General features: G+C 32.9%; 1 protein-coding gene across 4 annotated transcripts in view; it reads right to left on the reverse strand.

The window, feature by feature from the left end:
* The window catches only part of PNPLA8 (patatin like domain 8, phospholipase A2), an 85,552-nt gene that overhangs the window by 29,382 nt on the left and 35,298 nt on the right, over nt 1-20,872 (reverse strand). For all 4 annotated transcript variants that reach the window (XR_013178513.1, XM_077167600.1, XM_077167534.1 and 1 more), the window contains exons 4-8: nt 18,793-18,944; nt 15,515-15,609; nt 12,875-13,046; nt 6,732-6,789; nt 1,400-1,594 (exon numbers count right to left, since the gene is read on the reverse strand). Coding sequence is in view for 3 of the 4 variants with exons in the window: in XM_077167600.1 (XP_077023715.1) it covers nt 1,400-1,594; nt 6,732-6,789; nt 12,875-13,046; nt 15,515-15,609; nt 18,793-18,944 (672 nt within the window). In the remaining variant the exon portion in view is untranslated. The remainder of the gene's footprint in view (nt 1-1,399; nt 1,595-6,731; nt 6,790-12,874; nt 13,047-15,514; nt 15,610-18,792; nt 18,945-20,872) is intronic.

Genomic DNA, 20,872 nt, shown 5'->3' on the forward strand with positions numbered 1-20,872 from the left:
ACTCTCTGTCCCGAGAGGGTGGAAGAAAGAAGAAAAATACAAGAAGGGGAAGTATTTAATATAATTCTACAATAACTGACTCAACAAAGAAATGGCTTGATTGGACTACAAAGACAAAAGGAGGGTGCACAGGTGGTTCAGTGGTAGAATGCTTATCTTCCATGTGGGAGACCTGGGTTCAATTCCTGGACCATGCAACACCCTCCCCAATAAATAAATAAATACACAGACAAAAGGAATCCTATTTTAATCTCTACAAAGATTATGGCACTGCTTTTAGAAAGGTAAAAAGAAAATGTGATAGCTGATCACAACATTAAAAAATATATCTAAGATACTGTATCAAAATATAGGAGAGGATAAAAATGATTAAAACGTTTGTTACTGTAATATAGATACATACAAATTTAAGTTATTCATTAAAAGCTTTTAAAGCGTATATTGTTGATATGTAGTTTATATAGAACATATATCTGAATACCAAATAAATACAGTACATATACTATAATGATTAGATAATGAAGTTAAAGTTACTGACTCCATCAAATGAAACCAATTTTAGGTAGGATACAATATAAAAAATTAAGTACATATAAAAAATGTATTTTGGAAGTGTCGGTTCAAGATTTCATTGACTTTACTTTTACCATCTAGCATAAGAATTAAGATTTCCATAAATAGTAGAGAAAAACTAAACTAACAGAGAAAAAAATTGGTAAGATAAGCAAATGAGTCTAGATAACAGAAGGAAGAATAAGGAATAATTACCAAGAATAAATACTCAATTTTACAGATCACGTAGTCATAAATTTTAAAACAGTAAAATTAAAGATAGCATCCTAATTCTGTCACTTAACAGTTGTGAGCCTAATCCAACTGCTCCTAAGACTCTAATTTCTCATTTTTAAAATAGAAATAATGTTATCTACCTCAAAAGTAGTGGTAATTAAATGAGATAATATACATAAAGGCCTTGGTAAGTGTCTGACACATAGCTAACTTAATAAGTGTTTACTATTAACATCATTTTATTATATCCTTTTCTTCAAAATATGCCCACCAAAACTATCAGACTGGGTTCTGTATTTTCAGGAACTGTGTTTCATTTTAATTTTTATAAAACTTAGAAAGCCAATCAGACATACTACTTCATTTTTCTATCAAAAACATTATCATAATTGGCTAAAAATCACATAACATAAAATACAAACAAAAAAATCTTTCCTAAAGTATATTCTCAAGCCAGGTTTGTTAATTTAAGGAAAACAAGCAACAAATAAAATATCTTGGACTGCACATTTTTGTCATGTGACAATATGTGAAGAAAATCTTAGGACTCTTTAAATCGCATTTAGTAAATGTTTTCCATAGATGAGAAAAAGCCATACAATCAACTTACTTGATGAAGATCATTTCCCAGCGGATATTCTGCAAAGTAGCCTGGGGCAGCAGATGAGGCTCTAATGGCCTGCCACATTTTATACTGACAGCCTCCCAAATAGTGAGAGCTGATTCCAGGAAAATGACCATAGTTTCTGAACACAAATGCTTTTGGCATTATCCCTCTGTTCACTAAGGTACTTACTGCAGCTACCTAATGAATTAAAAAAATGAACAGTACCCATTATAAAGCAGCAATCTTTAAAAGTTGAATACTATTTAGCAGTGAGGGTAAACAATCTAAAACTCCATCCCAAAATATAAATGTATGATATGAATATAACATTGAGCCAAGCAAACCAGGTCAAATAGGTGTTTCTTTGTAAGAAAATAAAGACAAAGACTAAGAAAATTCTGAGGAATGCTCTATAAGAAAAAAAACATGAAAAATATTTTTGAAATTTGACTAGTTATTTAAGAAGACATTCAAGAATGCATAAATTTTCAGACCCTTATGTATTAATTGATAGAGCAGTAACAGCTATGAATAAAAACTACACAAAAACAAATAAATACATTATTTGCATAGTATCACTTACAAATTAGTCTTTATTTCTATGCTCTTTGAAAGTATCATGACTAGTAAAGCTAAAACTCTAATACTACACAAATTGTCAGTACTTTCTGATTATAGTTATTATAACTAGATAGATGGGTAATTTTTATTAAAAAACTATAATTTTAATTACTCTGGGTCTCAGATTTCAATGTCATTTGAATTTACATAAAATGTGTTATATTTGTTAGTGATTTGCAATATAAACTCAAGAGCCAAATGGTATTAATGACTCCAAAATCGTTAGTGCCTTGTGCTAGTCTATCCTAACAAATAGGTCCTGCTATGGGCCTGCTTTTTGTTGTTGTCGTTGTTGAACTTAGATAGTCTGATTTCAATATTTTTTAATTTATTGAGACTTGCTTTGTGACCCAACATATGGCCTATGCTGGAGAATGATCCATGTTCATGAGAGAAGAACGTGCGTGTTATTTTTGTTAGGTGCAGTGTTCTAAATATGTCTGTTAGATATAGTTGGTTTAGTGTATCATTCAAGTCCTGATCATCTGACTAGATGTTCTGTCCATTACTGAGATTGGTGTGTTAAAGTCTATTTACTAATGTAGAACTGTCAATTTCTCATTTCAAATCTGTCAGCACTGCTTCATAAATTTGGGGGCTCTGCTGTTAGGTCCCTATATGTTTATCATTGTTACATCTTCCTGTTGAATTGTTTCCTTTTATTATTTTTAATGACTATCTTTGTCCCTTTTAAGTATTTTTAGCATAAAGTCCATTTTATCTGATATCAGTATAGACACACAAGGACTCTTTTGGTTACTACTTGCATAGTATCTATTTTTTCATATTTTCACCATCAACCTACCTGTGTGTATATATATATATATATATATATTTTTTTTTTTTTTACATGGGCAGGCACCAGGAATTGAACCCCGGGTCCTCTGGCATCGCAGGCAAGCATTCCTGCCTGCTGAGCCACCATGGCCCACCCCTACCTGTATCTTTGACTCTAAGGTGAGTCTCTTACAGGCAACACACAAATTGGGTTAAGTTTTTTAAATCCATTCTGCCAATCTTTGCCTTTTGACTGGAGAGTTAATCCATTTACATTTAGAGTCACTACTGATAATACTGGTTTTTCTTGTCATTTTGCTGTTCAGTCTTTGTTAATTTATACCTTTTTCCCCCTCATTTCCATTAAAGCCTACTTTTATATTTATTTGCTTTCTTGTGTTATACCATATGGAATGCCTTCCCATTTGTATCTGAATATATTTTTCATCTGTTTTCCTTCTGATTACTGTAGGGTTAAAATTTAACATCCTAAATATGTAACAATTATATTTGTTCTGATACCCCCTTTCACACAGACTTTTCCTTTACAACTCTGTTTTTTTTTTGCATGGGCAGGCACTGGGAATCAAACCCGGATCTCTGGCATGGCAGGCAAGAACTCTGCCACCGCACCACCATTGCCCACCCTACTCCTCTGTGTTATAAACCAGTTATCACACCTCAAATTTCTGTGAGTGAACCAAGTGTATCTCTAGGCTACTATGGATAAGATTTCACTGTGTACTAAAACGCAGAGGGTCTTTCTATTAACTGATATATAGATAGGGCTGGATTTAAGAAACATGCAGGTGCCTGCTCCATTTACCATAAGTAAGTTACTTTTTGCAGTGGCTAAAGTTCCTCCATAGCCACTCTACTTTTTCACTCAAAGTTGACAACTCCCAAAATATAAAAACAAGCAAAACAAAAATGGTAGCCCTGGAAACAGAAAAGAACAAGCAGGGGGCAGGAGGTACACGTTAAGATCCTCTATAAAAGAGCTACGTGCATCTCATTACCACGGCCTATAAGGCTCTGCATGGTCTGATCTGCCTCTAGCTTCATCTCACATGCTGTCTTTAGATACTTGGGCTGTAGTCCTAGTGGCCTTCTCGCTGTTCCTGGAATTCTCTGTGACTCTTCCTGTAGAAGCTGTTCCCTTTACCAGGACTTCTCTTACTCAACAACTCATACTGAGATCTCAAATCTTACTTTCTCAGAGTAGATTCCCCCCATATTCCCTTAAATATATGCTTTCAGAGAACTGCTTTGGTGTTCCACAGCACTTATTTCTGGAAAACTGTGTCTCATTTGTGTGATTATTCTATTATTATCCCCCTCCCCCCTTATTTTCCATGTTTGTGTTTGCTCACCAATGTCTCCAAAGTGCCTAGCACAGACCTGGACACATAATTAATACCTGCAGAACCGATGAAAAAATGAGCATGCAGAGGTGAAAGAGGAATAGAAGGAGCTGTGTTTGCTGTTTTTCAGGGTTATACCTTGTCTTTAGTGAATAAACACAAACTTCACGGGACTCCTAGGGTCACAATCCTATTCCTTAATCAAAGGACCAGTCAGGAGAATAGGAATAAGTCCTATTTCTGCAGAGTGGACCTACATAATCATCCACTAGACATTTACTTAGAAGCAGGCGAAAGCCTTTTATATTTTCCAGTTCAAATGAAAAATGGGAATTCTCCTACCATACAAGTAAATGGTGAGGGGCATTAAAAAAATCCTCAAATTGTTTCCGGATACTAGGTATGGACAACTCTTATTCAAGGATGAATTTTTAAAATGCAAAGCCTGTTCAAAAATGTGTGTAGTCAGCATCTAAGTAAAGGGCTACTGAGGAAAGGTTTGGGCCCAGTGAAAACCATTTTATGGGCTCCCGGAAAGGGTGGATTTGTATAGATAATAACCCAGGCAGGGTCTACGACCACTTCCAGACCACAAGCCTAATAAATTTATACCAGTTTCTGCTCCACACTCTGTTAGGGTACCTGGAGAGCAGGAAAATATCCTAGGATTTTAGGAGAAAAGTGCTCCTGTGAAACACATTTGCAACACCAAGCATGAACATTCTTAGACAATATCTGCTTCATGAGCTTAGTAAGTAACACATGATGATATGTCTATCAAACAAAAGGAGTTACGTGGCAAGAGTGGGCCAAGATGAGAAAATAGGAAAATTAAGAAAAAACTAAGAGGAACAAAAAAGCAAAGCCAAAATAAAATCGGCACTGGAAATTATACAGCGAAAATTTGTTACAGTGAAATATGAATAACTGATGCAGACGAAAATCTTAATCTTGATAATACTTCCAAAATAAAGTGAAATGAGGTATGTATGGAGGATGATAGAGAAAACAGATACGTAAATATTACAAGACAATATATAACAGCCTGTAAATAACAAATATTATTAAAGAAAATAGAACTCAAGCAACATTCAGATCATTGGGTTTCATACAAAATAAATAAAAGAGAAGCTACATTGAGAAATAGCCTAGTGACATTTAAAAATTTCAAGGATAAAGGGAATTTCATACATCTGAAAGCAAGAAATAAAAATTATTATTATTATTTTTTAAAGAAGGTCAGATTGACCTCAAACTGCAAGTTGGAAAGCTTGGTTAAATTTTAGAATGTCTGCCGCTATCAAATGAAGATTTAAGGGAATAACCTGAAATTTTCTTGTTTACCTGCTTGTTGTCTGACTCTTTGCCTATGCATTATTGCAACCCTACTGCCTAAAATAATGTGTAGCACACAACAGGCATTCAGTAAATATTTACTGAATGATAAACACTGTGAGTTTAAAAACTATTGTTTTTTTACTTTATTTCCATCTCAGTCTTCCAAAAATATTTCAAATAAGTTACAGACCATCTTTTAATTTTAAAATAAATTCCACAATTGAGCCAAAATTATTCAATTATTTATTATTTGAATATCTGCATGTGTTATAAACATTAAATTTATACTAGTTCTGTGTTACATAATACAATATCTCCAGCAACTTACGTATTCAACATTAAATCAAGTATTACCTAATTGAAATGTAAATATCTGTGCACTGGCTTAGAACCATAGTTTTAAAATAAATACGGATATTAATATTATACTACCTAAAGTAAGATATAATTAGGATTCCTTAAATATTTTGATAGTTAATAAGTGATAGCAGCATACATAGAATACTATATCTGAAAGTGCTCTCAGTGGTCATGTAGTCTAGTAGTTTTAAAAAATATATTTTTGCAACAGAAGCAAGATCTTATTTATATTAAATAAAACTTAAAAATTGAGTTGCTCTTGTTAGAGTATATGAGAAGCCAAAAGACCAATCTGTTTGCTTATATATTTTGGTTTTTCATCCCCAGAGGTGGTCTCTGAGGAATCTCATGTCTCTCAGGGGCCCAAATACTTGCTCGCAAAGAAAATGCAACTGAGACACAGTTTTACGTCTTCGGCATTCACAATTACAGTCCAAGGATCTTGCTTCTACCCTATGATTTTCCCAAGCAATTCTTAGTGTCATTAGAAGTTTTACAAATGAGATTCTATTTCAACTTTAATATAATCTAATATTTACATAGGAGGCATATAAAAGTTCATTTAAATAAATCTAGGATATTCCACAATTTTCCTTAAATCACTAGATTTGATTAGCTCTTATAAAATAATTCTTTCTTATAAAGTTCTAGTCTTCCAGGTTCTTAAATTTTTGTTATACTTTTATTGGCTATAGAAAATGTCTAATGATCACATCCTATATTTTCATAGAATGACTCTTACCTAAGGAATTTATATAATGTATTAGATGATATTCCCAAGGATTTCTTTGCTAATAAAAAGGCCTCCAAAATAAGTGTTTTCACCTGACCTTCAGTTCTAACCAGGTGTTATGTTTAAATCAATTGAAACTTACCTTAGGACATGTGGGGTTTCTTGCAGTTTCAATCATTAGTGCAGATCCCATTTTATCCCTTTATTAAAGGAGAAAAAATAAATTACATCAAAATTATATTATCTCATAACAATAAGGGAACATACATTACGCAATTACTGTTTGTCCAATGGCTTTGTGAAAGTGCTATGAGGGTTAAAAAAAAAGAGTAGTACTGTAAGAATCTTCCCCTCTAAGAAGACTTACAATCTACTTAATGTAAATGAGCAACATGTATTTATTTATCTCTGATTGAAAGCGCAAATATTTATAGTTCTGAGAAGGGGTAATCAATACAGGATGCAGTAAATTAGGAAGATGCATGGAGATACAGCTTGAGAAGGACACCAAATGATGGCAAGACAACACATTCAAAGCTAGGAGATACACAGGGTAAAGACACAGGGGGCAGAATAAATCTGTTGTTCACAAAGCCATGCTGACAGGACAAAGGAGCTATGTGAGATAAGACTGAAAAAGTGTAGGTGGACTAATTACAGAGTAACCTAAAAACCAGGTCAGGATATTTAGACTTCAAACTTGTTTTATTACATAAAATAGAACCAACACCGATGAAAAACTGTTTTTAAATCATCTGAGTTTGCATTTGAATTATTACAACATTCTACAAGCTAGCTTTCAGCAGCAATTTTCACAATTCTATTTCAACATGAAATTTTGTTTCAACACATTTACTAGATTTAAAAAATTATGTGTTTTTTCCCCTGGATTGAAAATAAAGACCATAGTTTCATCAATGTGCCTTAACAAGAAAAATCATTTTCCTAATGACAATTTTCAAATAATACTCATGTTGTCAACCAGAATGTTAGTGAATTTCACATAAAGGTAATATTTACAAATTGATTAGTGCTCTACCCTTGTAAACTTTTAAAGTGGACAAGATTCCTGTCTATCCCAATCTGATCTATAAAGTTTATTCTGCATTAAGAGCGATACGATTTTTCTTTTAAGGGTCTTTTGCTTTATCTTTTCATAGAATTCTGCTGTAAAATTGGTACAAAGATCTGGGAGGATGCTGTTTTCACATTTTAAGCCAAGTCCACATTTATTTTTTCTCAAACCTTCATCTTATGAACTAAAATGCTTTAGTGACTTAAGCTATGAATATAAATAACTTTGAAGAGAAAGCTAGGGAAGTCATTGCTTATTTCAGAGAGAAGCCAAAGTATGAAAATATCCTCAACATTCTTGGATTTATTGACGCCATAGTTTAAAATAATGCTCTGAAAATAAAACAAAATAATTATCACAGGAAAAAAGGACATAAAAGTACTCTCAATAAACAATAAGGAGAAAATACCTGATGACAAAAAAGGCTAGACGGTAGGTGTGGTACATAATAAGAAAGGCTCCTGATAAATCCTGCTTCCTAGCATCCATACCTTGGTATATAGTCCCTTCCCCACACAGACTCCTTGGTTTGACAATTGGAGTGACTCAAGTCAATGGGACATAAGCAAACATGCCTTAAACTGAGTTTGATAAATGTTTGTAAACTGGAGCTTTCCCTTTTGAGACAAACCCCAGTATGAGAGTAACCATATGAAGAGAGACCCAGATGTCCCAGCCATCCCAGCTGAGCTGAGGGCTGACAGCTGATAGCTGACAGCAATTGCAAGAGTGAGCTCACACAACAAGAACAGAAAAAGCACCCTGTCAAACCACAGAATTGTGAAAAAAAAAATCATTGTTTTAAGCTACTAAGTTTTGGAATGGCTTGTTTTGTAGCAAAGTCTAAATGAAAAAGTTGAGAAACAACAACTAACCATACTTATAAAGTTTATCGATGCTGAAACTGAAATTAAAGAAACCTCTGAAAGAGCAATATATAAATACATGAAGACACTTTAATAAGTAAAAAAAAAAAAAGTCATGTCATAGTAAAGAGGCTGGTTTTACAACAAAATTTCAAAGCTTCAATAAAAATAACTTAATAAATAGTAATATGATTTTATGATTCCATGAGAATTGATACAGTTTTTTCTAATGCATGCAAAAGACAAACTGAAAAATAAGCAACACTGATGGATGGGAAGATTTCACAACTGTAAAAATGTCAAGATTCCATAAAATAGCTGCCAAATTTTAAGTAATTTTGAATAAGGCATCATTAGAATTTTTTTTATGTGACAAAAGTCAACTATGATTCACTTTGAAGATTAAATTAAGATAGCTAATGCAATTTGAAACAGAAGAGCTAGCAGCAAAGAGTTGTGATACCAATTTAAAAATCAATCTAAGAGGGGGTGCAAGGGTAGTTCAGTGGTAGAATTCCCAACCGTCATGTAGGAGACTCAGGTTTGATTCATGGCCCACACTTTCCCATAAAAAAAGTATGCAAAAGCTCAGTAACTAAACTTAAAAATTTGTAAATAAATAAACAAATCAATAGAGAAAAACAAAAACATGGAAATAGACCCTAAAGTAGTTAAGAATTTAAAATATGTGTGGTATTTCAAATCAGTGGAAAAAGGCAAAAAATACTTGGTAAATGGTGCTGGATCATTTGAATTAACTATGGGGGTAAAAATAAACCTATACCTCCTAGAATATATATGTCAAATTCCAGATGACTTAAGAATTCAATATAAACTTTATATAAACCCTTATAACTAGAAAATAATATAGATAAATATTTACCTGATTTCAGGGTAGAAATGACTTCCTAAATATGAAAATAAAGTTAAAAGTCATTGTTCTAGTTTGCTAGCTGCCAGAATGCAATATACCAGAAATGGAATGGCTTTTAAAAAGGGGAATTTAATAAGTTGCTAGGTTACAGTTCCAAGGCCAAGAAAAAGTCCCAATTACAAGTCAATAGAAATGTGCAATCAAAGGCATCCAGGGAAAGATACCTTGGTTCAAGAAGGCTGATGAAGTTCAGGGTTTCTCTCTCAAGTGAGAAGGCACATGGTGAACACAGTCACAGTTTCTCTCTCGGGTGGAAGGGCACATGGTGAACAAGGTGTCATCTGCTAGTTTTCTCTCCTGGTTTCCTGTTTCATGAAGCTCCCTAGGAGGCATTTTACTTCTTCATCTTCAAAGATCACTGGCTTGTGGGCTCTCTGCTTTTTGTGGCTATGTTGTTGTTCTCTGCTGTCTCTGAATCTCTCATTCTCCAAAATGCTTCCTCTTTTACAGTAAACCAATCAAGACCCACCCAAATGGGTGGAGACACATCTCCCCTAACCCAGCTTAACAACCACTCTTGATTAGGTTACATCTCCAGGGAGATGAGCTAATTACATACAGTATTGAATAGGGATTATTCTGCCTTTACGAAATGGGATTTTGATTAAAACATGGCTTTTCAAGGGTACACACATCATTTCAAACCACCACAGTCATTAAAAGAAAAGATCTAAGTCAAGATTCTAAATTTCTCTATATTTATAGAAAAAACAATTAAAAACTACATTTTCAACATATAATAGTTAATAGATTTGCAATGTCATGAGGAATATCTTAATAGAAAAATGAGCAAAGACTATCCTCAAAATTCACAAAAACATAATCAAAACTCATAAAAAATATTCAATTTCACCAACAAAGTGATACAAACATGAGTTAAAAAATCTCTCAAACTGAAATTTTTAAACCATTTTTTATTATGAAATATAACATACATATAAAAAAGCAATAAATTACAAAGTACATCGTAACAAATAGTTACAGAACAGATTTCAGAGTTTGGTATGGGTTACTGTTCCACAATTTTAGGTTTTTCCTTCTAGCTGTTCCAAGACACTAGAGACTAAAAGAAATATTAATATGATTCAGCAGTCCTACTCATTTGTTAAATCCTATCTTCCCTGTTATAACTCCTTCTCCTTTGACCCTTCTCCCGATCTTTAGGGTATTTGGGCTCTGCCCATTTTAACTTTTTCATGTTAGAAAAGGGTGTCCATAGTATGAGATGGGGGATGAAACTGGTTGATATTCTTGGAGAGGCTGGCCCCTCTGGGTTTCAGGACTTATCTGGCCTAGGAACCCATCTCCAGGTTGTAGGTTTCTGGAAAGTAATCTTACTATGTGAAATTTCTGTAGAATCTCAGATACAGCCTAGGTACTCTTCGGCATTAACAGGAATGGTTTCGGAGTCAAACTGAAATAGTTTTAAAACTTAAAATATTTAGTGTTCATGAGTATTTCATGAAATAGAAGCATAAAATGCTAGCAGAGGATGAGTAAATTGGACAACTGTTTTGAACAATTCCACTATATATATTAAGACCCTTTATATGTTTTTACCCTCTATTGGGGATTGAATCATGTCTCCCATAAAAAAAGGCATATTCAGGTCCCAACCGCTGATTCTATGGGTGTGAACCCATTTGTAAATAGCACATTTGAAGACGTTATGAATTAAAGTGGTGTGTTCAAACTGAATGTGGGTGGGCCTTAATCCAGTATGGCTTAAATCTCCATAAACAAAAGAAACTGGACACAGGAGGGAAGCCACAGGGAGCAGCAAGAAGCTGGAAATCAAAAGAACCCAGAAGGTTCCCAGTATCTGCCCATGAGGGAAGAAAAAAAAAAAAGGAACCCAGAAGAGAAAGGAGAAGATGCCGCTATGCACATTGCCATGTGACATGTGACAGAAAAGCAAAGAACCAATGATCACCAGCAGTCAGCCCCACCATGCCAGTCTTTAGAGAGAAAGCATCGCCTTGCTGATACCCAGATTTTGGACTATTCCTAGCCTTGAAATCACGACCAGCAAATTCACATTGTTTAAACCAACCCACTGCACGGTAATTTTTAAGTAACTGAAATTAAAATACCCTCTGACTGAAAATTTCCCTTCCTGAAATTTATCTTAAAGATACATTCAGAGATTTAAGTAAAGACTTGGAATTTCCATCTAAACATTTTTTTGAATTGCAAAAATATCTGGAAGTAGTTCACTTTTCCAATAGGTAATTTGTTAAATAAAAAATCATAAATCTATAAAATGGGATACTGTACAGTCATTAAAGTATATTTGAAAAATATATAATAATATATATAATTTAACAGGAAATCATTCATGGTAAAAATGCAGGATGCAAACCTACATGTGCATTATTGTCACAATTTTGTGAAGAGGATGAATATATACACAAATACACTTATTTATCTGTAGCAAATTCTAGAAAGAAATATATCATCTTAATAGTGCTTTTGTTCTTAGTGGGATTATAAATGATTTTCATTGTCTTATGTATTCTCCATTTCTTGCATAATGATTATTTTTAAAAGACATCAATATTTGATCGAATAATTATGCTTCTTATAAAACGACCCACTGATAGAGTCTGAATATTAACAGAAATTTAAGCTTAATGTGTCCTAACACAGCATTGTTCATAATCAGAAAAAAATAACGAACATACATTTCCCAAATGTCCATAAATGTCCTAAATGGAAATGTTTAAGAAAATATGGTACCATCACACTGTGGAATATTGTGCAGTCTTAACAATGTGCCAAGAGAGTTTAATAGAGCTGGAAAACACATAACATTTAAGGGAAAAAGAATACAAAATTACAACTACAATATAATTTCAGCCATATAACACGTTAACTAAAATGTAAGTAGCCTAGGAAAAAACTAGAAGGAAATACACTGCAAGGTCTACAGCTCTGAGTATTAGGATTGTGGGTGATTTTAAGTTTCTACTGTATGCTTATATTTTGGAAAATGAGTATAATAGCTATGTAATGCTTTGAAAAGAAATATTTAAAAATTAATACATTTTAGAAGAATATGTGTTAATGACTTGAGAAAAGATTAATACGTCAAATTAAAAAAACAGATGCATGATGGTCTATTTACAGTATGGTCACATATTTTTAAAAAGGCAATTGTGACTTTTACACACAAATCTCATACACATGAATGTATGCAACCCAAGAAAAAATTAGAATACAATTCACCAAAATATTAACAATCCTCTAATTAGTGGATTAATAAGTTAATATTCTTCTTTATAGTCTTCTTTTAGTGTCTCATATAGTGCCTCTTTAGGCACACATATGTGCATATTATAACTTGAACATGTTATCACATATTATCTACATAATCAGAAAAATTTAAGAAAGGAATAGTCACAACTTACTGAAGAATCTTTTCCCACATCTGACTGTCATAAAATGCATGGCTCCAACTCATTTTGACTGTTCCAACAATGACATTTTGTGAAAACACATCTGATCCTAATTTTCGATAAAGTTCCTCACATTCATCCAAGGGCAAATGAAATAATCCCAACATGAAAGCTAATATGGCACCTGAAAGAAAGAACTCTTAGGTTTTATCAACATTGACATAGCACTTATTATTAACTTATGATCTCCTGAGTCATGAACCTAGATTAAAGTCCAGCTGATACTTTCCAGCTATGTCAACTTAGATAAGTTACCTGACCTATCAGGGCCCTAATTTTCTCATCTGTAAAATGGGTATAATAACAGCAATTCACGAAGCCCTCATATTGTGATAACAGATGTAAAGTGTTTTACTAGGCCTCAATAAGGATTAAATAATTATAATGGTAATTTAAAAATATATAAAAATGGATTGTTATACATTAAATCAAATAATATATAATAAAGATATTGTGGTAGATAATGTTCTTCTTAACCTTAAGTAATTACTTGGTTTTAATCACAAAATACAGTATATATGACAATTCACCAATTCATTAAAATATTTACTCCTTCAGGTAGGTCCTGGGAACCAATATAATTAAATAAATTAAATACTCTGAATTTAATTAATAACTAAATATATAAATTAGATGCAATTGGTAGGATATGTTGCCACTTAGTGTGACTAACTGGCGTAATACTAAACTAAAGATAAAAAGGGGTAAAGAGAGCTTTAAGGGATGGGAAGCAGGCAGGCTGGACAAAGACCTGTAATGTCATCATATTACTAAAATGTAATATCATTTTATCATTGTGATAAAATATAAAGAGAAAACAGGAAATAGCTACTATAATATATTTTAAATATTTTATTATATTTGGTCTTACTCAAGTAAAAGATCAAATAGGTTATGTTTCAAAAATGCATTGTTACAGCATGATTATATAATAGAAATTAATGTGCAGAAATTTTCTAATTAACATAACAAATAATCTGCAAAAAATTAAAGTCTTCTCTTCTTAAGTAGACCTACTAGAAAGACTGCCAGATTTTTTTTAATGAATTAATTTTATTTGAATTGGTAAGGACATTATCCTTATGTAAATATGTATCAGTCAACTTCATAAAAATTATAAATGGAAACAAACTTTTTAATTAGAAAATACAAAATGGAAAAAAGAAAAGTATAAGCATTATATTAAAAGCTAAGGTTATTATAAGCTAGAAGACACAATGGACTATATTGTGATAAATTCCACTTCATAGACGAATTTCTGTGATATGAGATTCTCTTTGAGAATCAAAAGTGGTGCCAAAGCAATAAGTTAATTCGTTGGGGTTTAAATGTTTGACGTGCTAGGACCATTCCAAAATTTAACAGAAATGCTCAGGTAATTATTTCCAAAAGAAGTAGCAAAAAAAAAATCAATTTGGGATATACATATTATTTTCCTACCTTGTAGAGTTCACATTGTATTTGCAAAATGCTAAGCAATCTTAGAAGTCCCTTTGTAAAGAAATCTTTTAACTCCACATTTTCCAAATTTGCTCATATCCTAAGAATTAGTGTTTAATAGAAAAACATGGGAATCGCTGAGATCCATAAACTTGGGAATCATCCCTGCAACTGCTCTCATCATTTAGTTGTAGCAATTGAACATCGACTAATATGCCCTTTGGAATAATGGCCATTTTGACACGTATCATAGAAAAATAGTTTGATTTTGTTTGTAGTTGTCTTTAGAGCTATTATAATTCAAAAGAATGAGACAAAGAAACAGAAACAAAAGTCTATGAAGAATAAACAAATGTATAATGAGAAATTATCAGGTCAAACAGTAAAATACATAGAAAAGATCAAGACAAATACTCAGTCTTTGAGTATTACAAGGAAGGCAAGCGAGAACTACGATTATACTCCAAAACAAACACACAGGGGGAAAAGGAGAGTAAAACAAATTAGTGAGAAAGCTTAATTAAGGAAATATGGGAAAAAAAGGAAAAAACAGAAACAAAAGTTCATCTAATAGTGAGTCAACGAAAACTTAGTTAGTTATGACAACTGTATCCTAGGTTACCAACTTCTTCTATATAAAAATGAAACTATAGTCTTAAAAACTGACTAGCATAAAAGTATTAAAAAGTAGGTTTATAAAAACAGTTTCTAAACCTGTAATATCATCAGTGCTTAACCTAGAATTGTGATAAAATATAAAGAAAAACAGGAAGTAGTAATCATAATATATTTTAAATATTTTATATGTTTTATTACTCTTGGTCTGAATTTCTCAATTTAAACTCTGGCTCCAACCAAACAGATGAAAAATAATATAGGAAACAATTTCCTCAAAGATGGACGTCCCATAAAAATGTAAAATCTTATTCATCCTTAATTTTCTATTGAACGACATGAGTGACTACCTTCTTTTCATCACTCTCCTTGAGGTGAATATATATCATAAAGCAACAATTCATCATTTGTACTTGTGACTGTGGCTTCTTTAAAATATATTAGAGACAGCACTTTAAAATCTATTTTTAAATGTTAGCTTTACTTATAATGAACATTTTAAAATTTTATTAAGCAATTCAAAGGATTATTAATTACCTGTGCTTACACCACAAATGTAATCAAAGAGCTGATGAATTGGCTTCTGAGTAAGTTCAACTAATTTTCGTAGTGTCTGAAGCGCAATCACACCCCTGCAGAAATTATTAAAGGCCAAATGAGAATCCTGTTTCAAGGATAATTTTGGTTATTGAATAAAACAATTCTACAAATTGCTTGAGGCCTAATTACTAACATGAAAACTAACAGTATAAATTAGCAGCAGTAAAAATTGCCAATATACATTTTTAGAATACTCTTGAAAATTTAGTATCTAAATATTAGGATAAAACCTGTGCTATGACAACAAGTTTTTTGTATTTTCACTAGTATTTCTCTAAGCAAGAATACAAAGATATGCCAATGTAAGATAACTTTTGAAATACCCCAACTCAGGAAGACACTTATAAACTCAACTCACTGTTTTGGCAATACCACATATATATATATTCTTTTCTTACCAGTATAGTAAGTATAGTTGTATGCATCTGTGTTTTATATATTTCCCTAGTCATATTTTAAGCTCCCTTTTATTTATTAATTTTGTAAAACTCTCAACAACCTTAAAATAATGCTCTGCACTAAGAATGAATAAATTAATGCTGAGTACTTTGTTTAATCCTGGATCCTTGCCAAATGTAGTAGACAGCTTCATGGAGGACTGTTAAAAATGAAATAGCTAACAGGGTGTAAGCCAATTCAGGGTGTACATCACATGGACAACTGCTAATACTGGGACAGTATAAAAATAAAATGAGGACCTCTAATACCAATACTAGGTGCAGGGATGATAAATCTTGGAACACAATGGTAGTATGAACCACAAGATAAAACACAAAGTGTTGAATTGCCTTGATTTACACTTCTAGGAAGTCATCAGAGAATATTGTAAGATTAAAATGAAAAACTATCAAAATGTTGATTCTTTAGATAGCAAGAAATAATGTGATTTGATGAGAGGTAAAAGAAGATAAACTTGTAAGACAGATACACTGAGTTCAAAGTTAGACGTAAGGAATTAAAGATAATATAGGATAAAATGCATTTAACAATGTGACCTTATTACATAAATGAGCCAAAGACAGCCTCTGTGCAGTGACCCTGTATGTTGTTTACTTCTTCAGAAAAACCTGAAAAATCCAACAATACTAAATACAAATTCTTACATATCCAATTTCCAAACAAATAACTTTTACCCATTTAGAGCTAACCTGTTTTCTGTACCTCACAAAACTGGCCCAACATCGGCTTTCCAGTGATAACACCCTAAACTTCAGCAAAACAGCCTCTAGTGAAAACCACAGACCTAAACCTACCTTCATCCTAACCCACCTCTAAATTTTCCCAAATTGCCTCACTCCAATACCCTCCCTGTATGACTAACAAAACTCCTATTCTATAATATCTATAACATTTAATGGTCACAACCTCTTTTTCACCATACCTCCCCCTCACTCTAAACAGACACGTGAATGTCTTCTAATGGTTTTAATTCTTTCAGATCTCTACTGAAACGTTAGTTACTTCCTCAAAAAGAAGTCATGATTACATCTTCTACAATAGTACCATTATCCTCTGTCCTTTTATTTTATTTCTCTTCCCGGTAAACATTATCACCAAATTACACAGTTTTGTTTTTTGATTTCTCTCTCTCCTCTTCTAAGATGCAATCACCACGAAGACTAGGATCTTGTCTGATTACTGAGTGTCTCCAGGAACAAATTAGTGTTTAGAACATGGTTGGAACTGAATCAATATTTGCTAATTGACTCAATGAATGACCATTCCTCTCAACTCCCCTGAACTTAATGGCAGAGAGAACTGGCCACCTCCTGCTCTTCCAGTGTAACTACTTACTCATTTAACTACCACTTTCCCTATTTCTCCTCAGCTAGCTCCAATTCTATGAGCTAGAATCAGTTTTTCCAATCACCACCACATTATCTATCCTTCACACAAGTGATGTTCAACTTCTTGAGTTATTTCCCTTATCTAAGAAATACCCACAAAGGTTTTCTAAGACTTTTTACTCTTTAATCAATTCCATTTCTATTTGCCAAGTGAGCACTTCTATAAGGATGAATGTAACCTCATAGTCAATTGTTCAAAAGAGAACTGTCTTTCTCAACACCAATCATCTCTACTGCGTCTGCAATTCTATTCCAGTTACCCAGAGTGTTTATATTTAGGTGATCTCAATCTATTTCTATGATATCCAATTCCCCTTTTCTTCAAAACTTTCTTATATTTTTCCCTTACTCATGCTTGCTACTGCCACCATCCGAAGTTGGTACTTCATTACCCCATTCCTAGATTATTAAATAGCTTCCTTCTCTCATCTCTCACTCGTTCCTTCACATTGCTGTCAAAGTGTAGAAGACCTGAGTGACATCCAGGACTGACTGTGGAATTTTTAAAAAAGATAAGGTTAGTGCTTGATAAGGCAAGTATACCAGAGAATGAAATCAGAGATATAAATTAAAGCTAAGAACAACAGGCAGAGCATATACCATGAATTTAAGCAGGTAAGAATAGAGGTAGCAGAGAACTGGAACCCAAAGTAGAAAACCTGGATGGAAAGGTTTGAGAAGTCAAGCCAAAGAATCTAAGCAACAAGTAGGTAGGACTAGTATGCTAAGAGAGAGTAAGAAGCATGAATGTATTGCTGGTAATAAGAATGAAGTCTGATGGTGAAATTATCTCTGTCTGAGATAAGAAAGCATTAATTTTTGTATAGTACCAGAATTGGTATCTGCAAGTGAAGACATAGGGAGGCAGGAAGTTACTAATATCGAGTCCTTTCCTAATCATCACTTTATTAAGCGATTAGTTAGTTGACAGATATATTCAGGTAAGATAAATATAGTAAAAGACAGTTAAAATTATAAAACATTGCCAAGATTTTAAGCGAATAACGGTTGATAAACTGTCCTAAGCTACTTAAAGAAAGGACCTGAAAAGACTGAACTAAAATATGAATGTTGATTAAATTAAAAATAAAAGGGGGCGGTGTGACGGTGGCTCAGTGGCAGAATTCTTGCCTGCCATGCCGAGGACCTGGGTTCAATTTTCGGTGCCTGCCCATGTAAAAAAAAGTAATTCGGGGGTATGCTCAAGTAACTCTTAGACTGATAAAGTAATAAATTAAGAAAAACAAATCTCATATTTTATTTTCAATTTTTGATTTTATAATAATATAATTACAAAATCAGGTAAAAAAGAAATTCCTATAGCTGACTTTAATCTATAGTTTAAAAAAATTTTTTCTCAAGCCTTACCTTGTTCCTCCACCATCAATTGTGAGAATTCGAATTCCTCTCCCTTTTACTGGATCCACATAGCCAATTAACGCCAAAATTTCTCTAACTGCAGCCTGAAGAGCTTCATCCTTAATTTGTCTCAGTCGTAATAAATATGGAATAATTTTTTCCTGTATTGAGAGGAAAGACAAATTGTTGCTTTTTCAAATCAACAGTGAAAACGTATGATTACTTTTAGCCAACACATGTAGATCATCATACATAATCAGGGTGCCAGAATTTATTATTTTCTTAGTGATCTTCACAGAAAGACTATTTTTGACATACTGTATTATATCTAGAACAATTAAAATGAACTGCTACCCAAGTTATTTTTTAAAGGTGTAACACAGCAATTAGAGAAAATATAATTTTCTCATTAACACAATTTTACAAAATACTGTTACAACAAAGGATTAAGTTAACGTTACAGATGTTACACAATACTTTGTTCACTGTCCATTTCCACTCTTGGGAATTAAAATATTGTTAAAAGAAAAAAAAATCTCATGTACATTGTACATGGGATGCAGTGGTACCTCATAAAGAAATATGAACATGCTAATGAAAAAATAAAATTGAAGCAGAAGGAAAAAGCTGACCATCATGAAGAAATTAGTTTAAATAAACCTGGGAATTCAAGATTCTAAGCATTTAACTTCACATTTTTATGCAGAAGTAAGGTCTTTAAATCTTAGGGTTCATTATATACGGATATGTCTTATCTGATCAGTACCCTAGGATTTAAGGAGAAATCTGAGTGGCATCTTTATTTCTGCTATTTAACTTTCTGTGAATCAATAATTTCTCAATGTATCACTCATTTTGTTTCATTTTTTAAATGATAAATAAAACCTGAAATACTATTGCTCTAAATTGCTTCAATTTTTTTTGTCCTGGCTAATGTTTAATTAACTCTAAGACCCCAAGAGAAAGACCTTATCAATGGTCAAGACGGAAATGCAAATTTCTACTTCTGATCAGGATGGAAGATTTGATATGGAAGATTAGAGTCCATATCAAGAACAACTAGAGCTGTATAAATTTTTTTTCAATTACCCATCTGTTTGAAGGCATCAGAGAGCTACTGAAACAATGTGAATAAGAGGGGCTACAAATCTGGAGAAGGGATAACTGAGCTGAAAAATGAAAGCCTACCTCCCCTTACATGCCCCCCACCCCCCATGAGACTATTGTTGCTTCTGGGAATAAGTAAGGGACTGAAAAATTCTGCTTGGGCAACAGAGAACTAGTTAAGGATTTAGAGTCTCATGAATTTGGAGATAAGAAACTTTAGACTTAAGGGGGGACCTCAATCATACTGCTGATTTCTTCTCAAGACATTTGCCTGACTCTGAAACTATGTGATGTGGGAGGCTAAAAACTTAAATTGAAAAACCTCTTAAAATCAGAGTGGAGTCTTCTAATCTTGAGATTCCAGGACTCAAATGGGTGGTGGTGGTAATGAATATACCAGGCTCTCACTGAAACCCCAGGCCTTAGGAATAGGGTGAACTAGAGGTAGACTCTTACCCTAATGTAACCCAGCCTTGATCCAATTCTGAACCTAACTGAAACAAGGTTCCACTTTATTTGCCAAGAAGAGGAAAAGACAAACTCTCTCTCAAAAATGTGATCTGGATCTCTACAGGCTTTTTTTATTCGTAAAATCCAGCATCCAGAAAAATTATAAGCCATGTGAAACCAAGACCAAATGACCAAAAGCCAAGAAAAAAATAACAGATTATAGAAACAGACTCACAGGTGGTCCTGATATTGGAATTATGAGTAAAAGGATGTTAAAATAAAATAATAAAAATGAAGTTTTAAAAAGTTACTATCCAAAAACATAACATACCCAGGAATTAAACAAAATATTTCTATTGAAAGACGGACAAAATAGGCATATTCAAAATTTTTTTTAAATATTGAGAGAAAATAAAGATGGATAAAAGAAATGGAAGAATATTTCAAGTTCATGGCTTAACAGACTCAATATTGCAATGATTCAAGTCACCCCAAATTGCTCTCTAGAGTAAACATAATCCCAGCAGGATTT

Source organism: Tamandua tetradactyla, chromosome 1 (assembly GCF_023851605.1).
Source record: "Tamandua tetradactyla isolate mTamTet1 chromosome 1, mTamTet1.pri, whole genome shotgun sequence".
In the NCBI taxonomy this organism is placed as follows: Eukaryota; Metazoa; Chordata; class Mammalia; order Pilosa; family Myrmecophagidae; genus Tamandua; species Tamandua tetradactyla.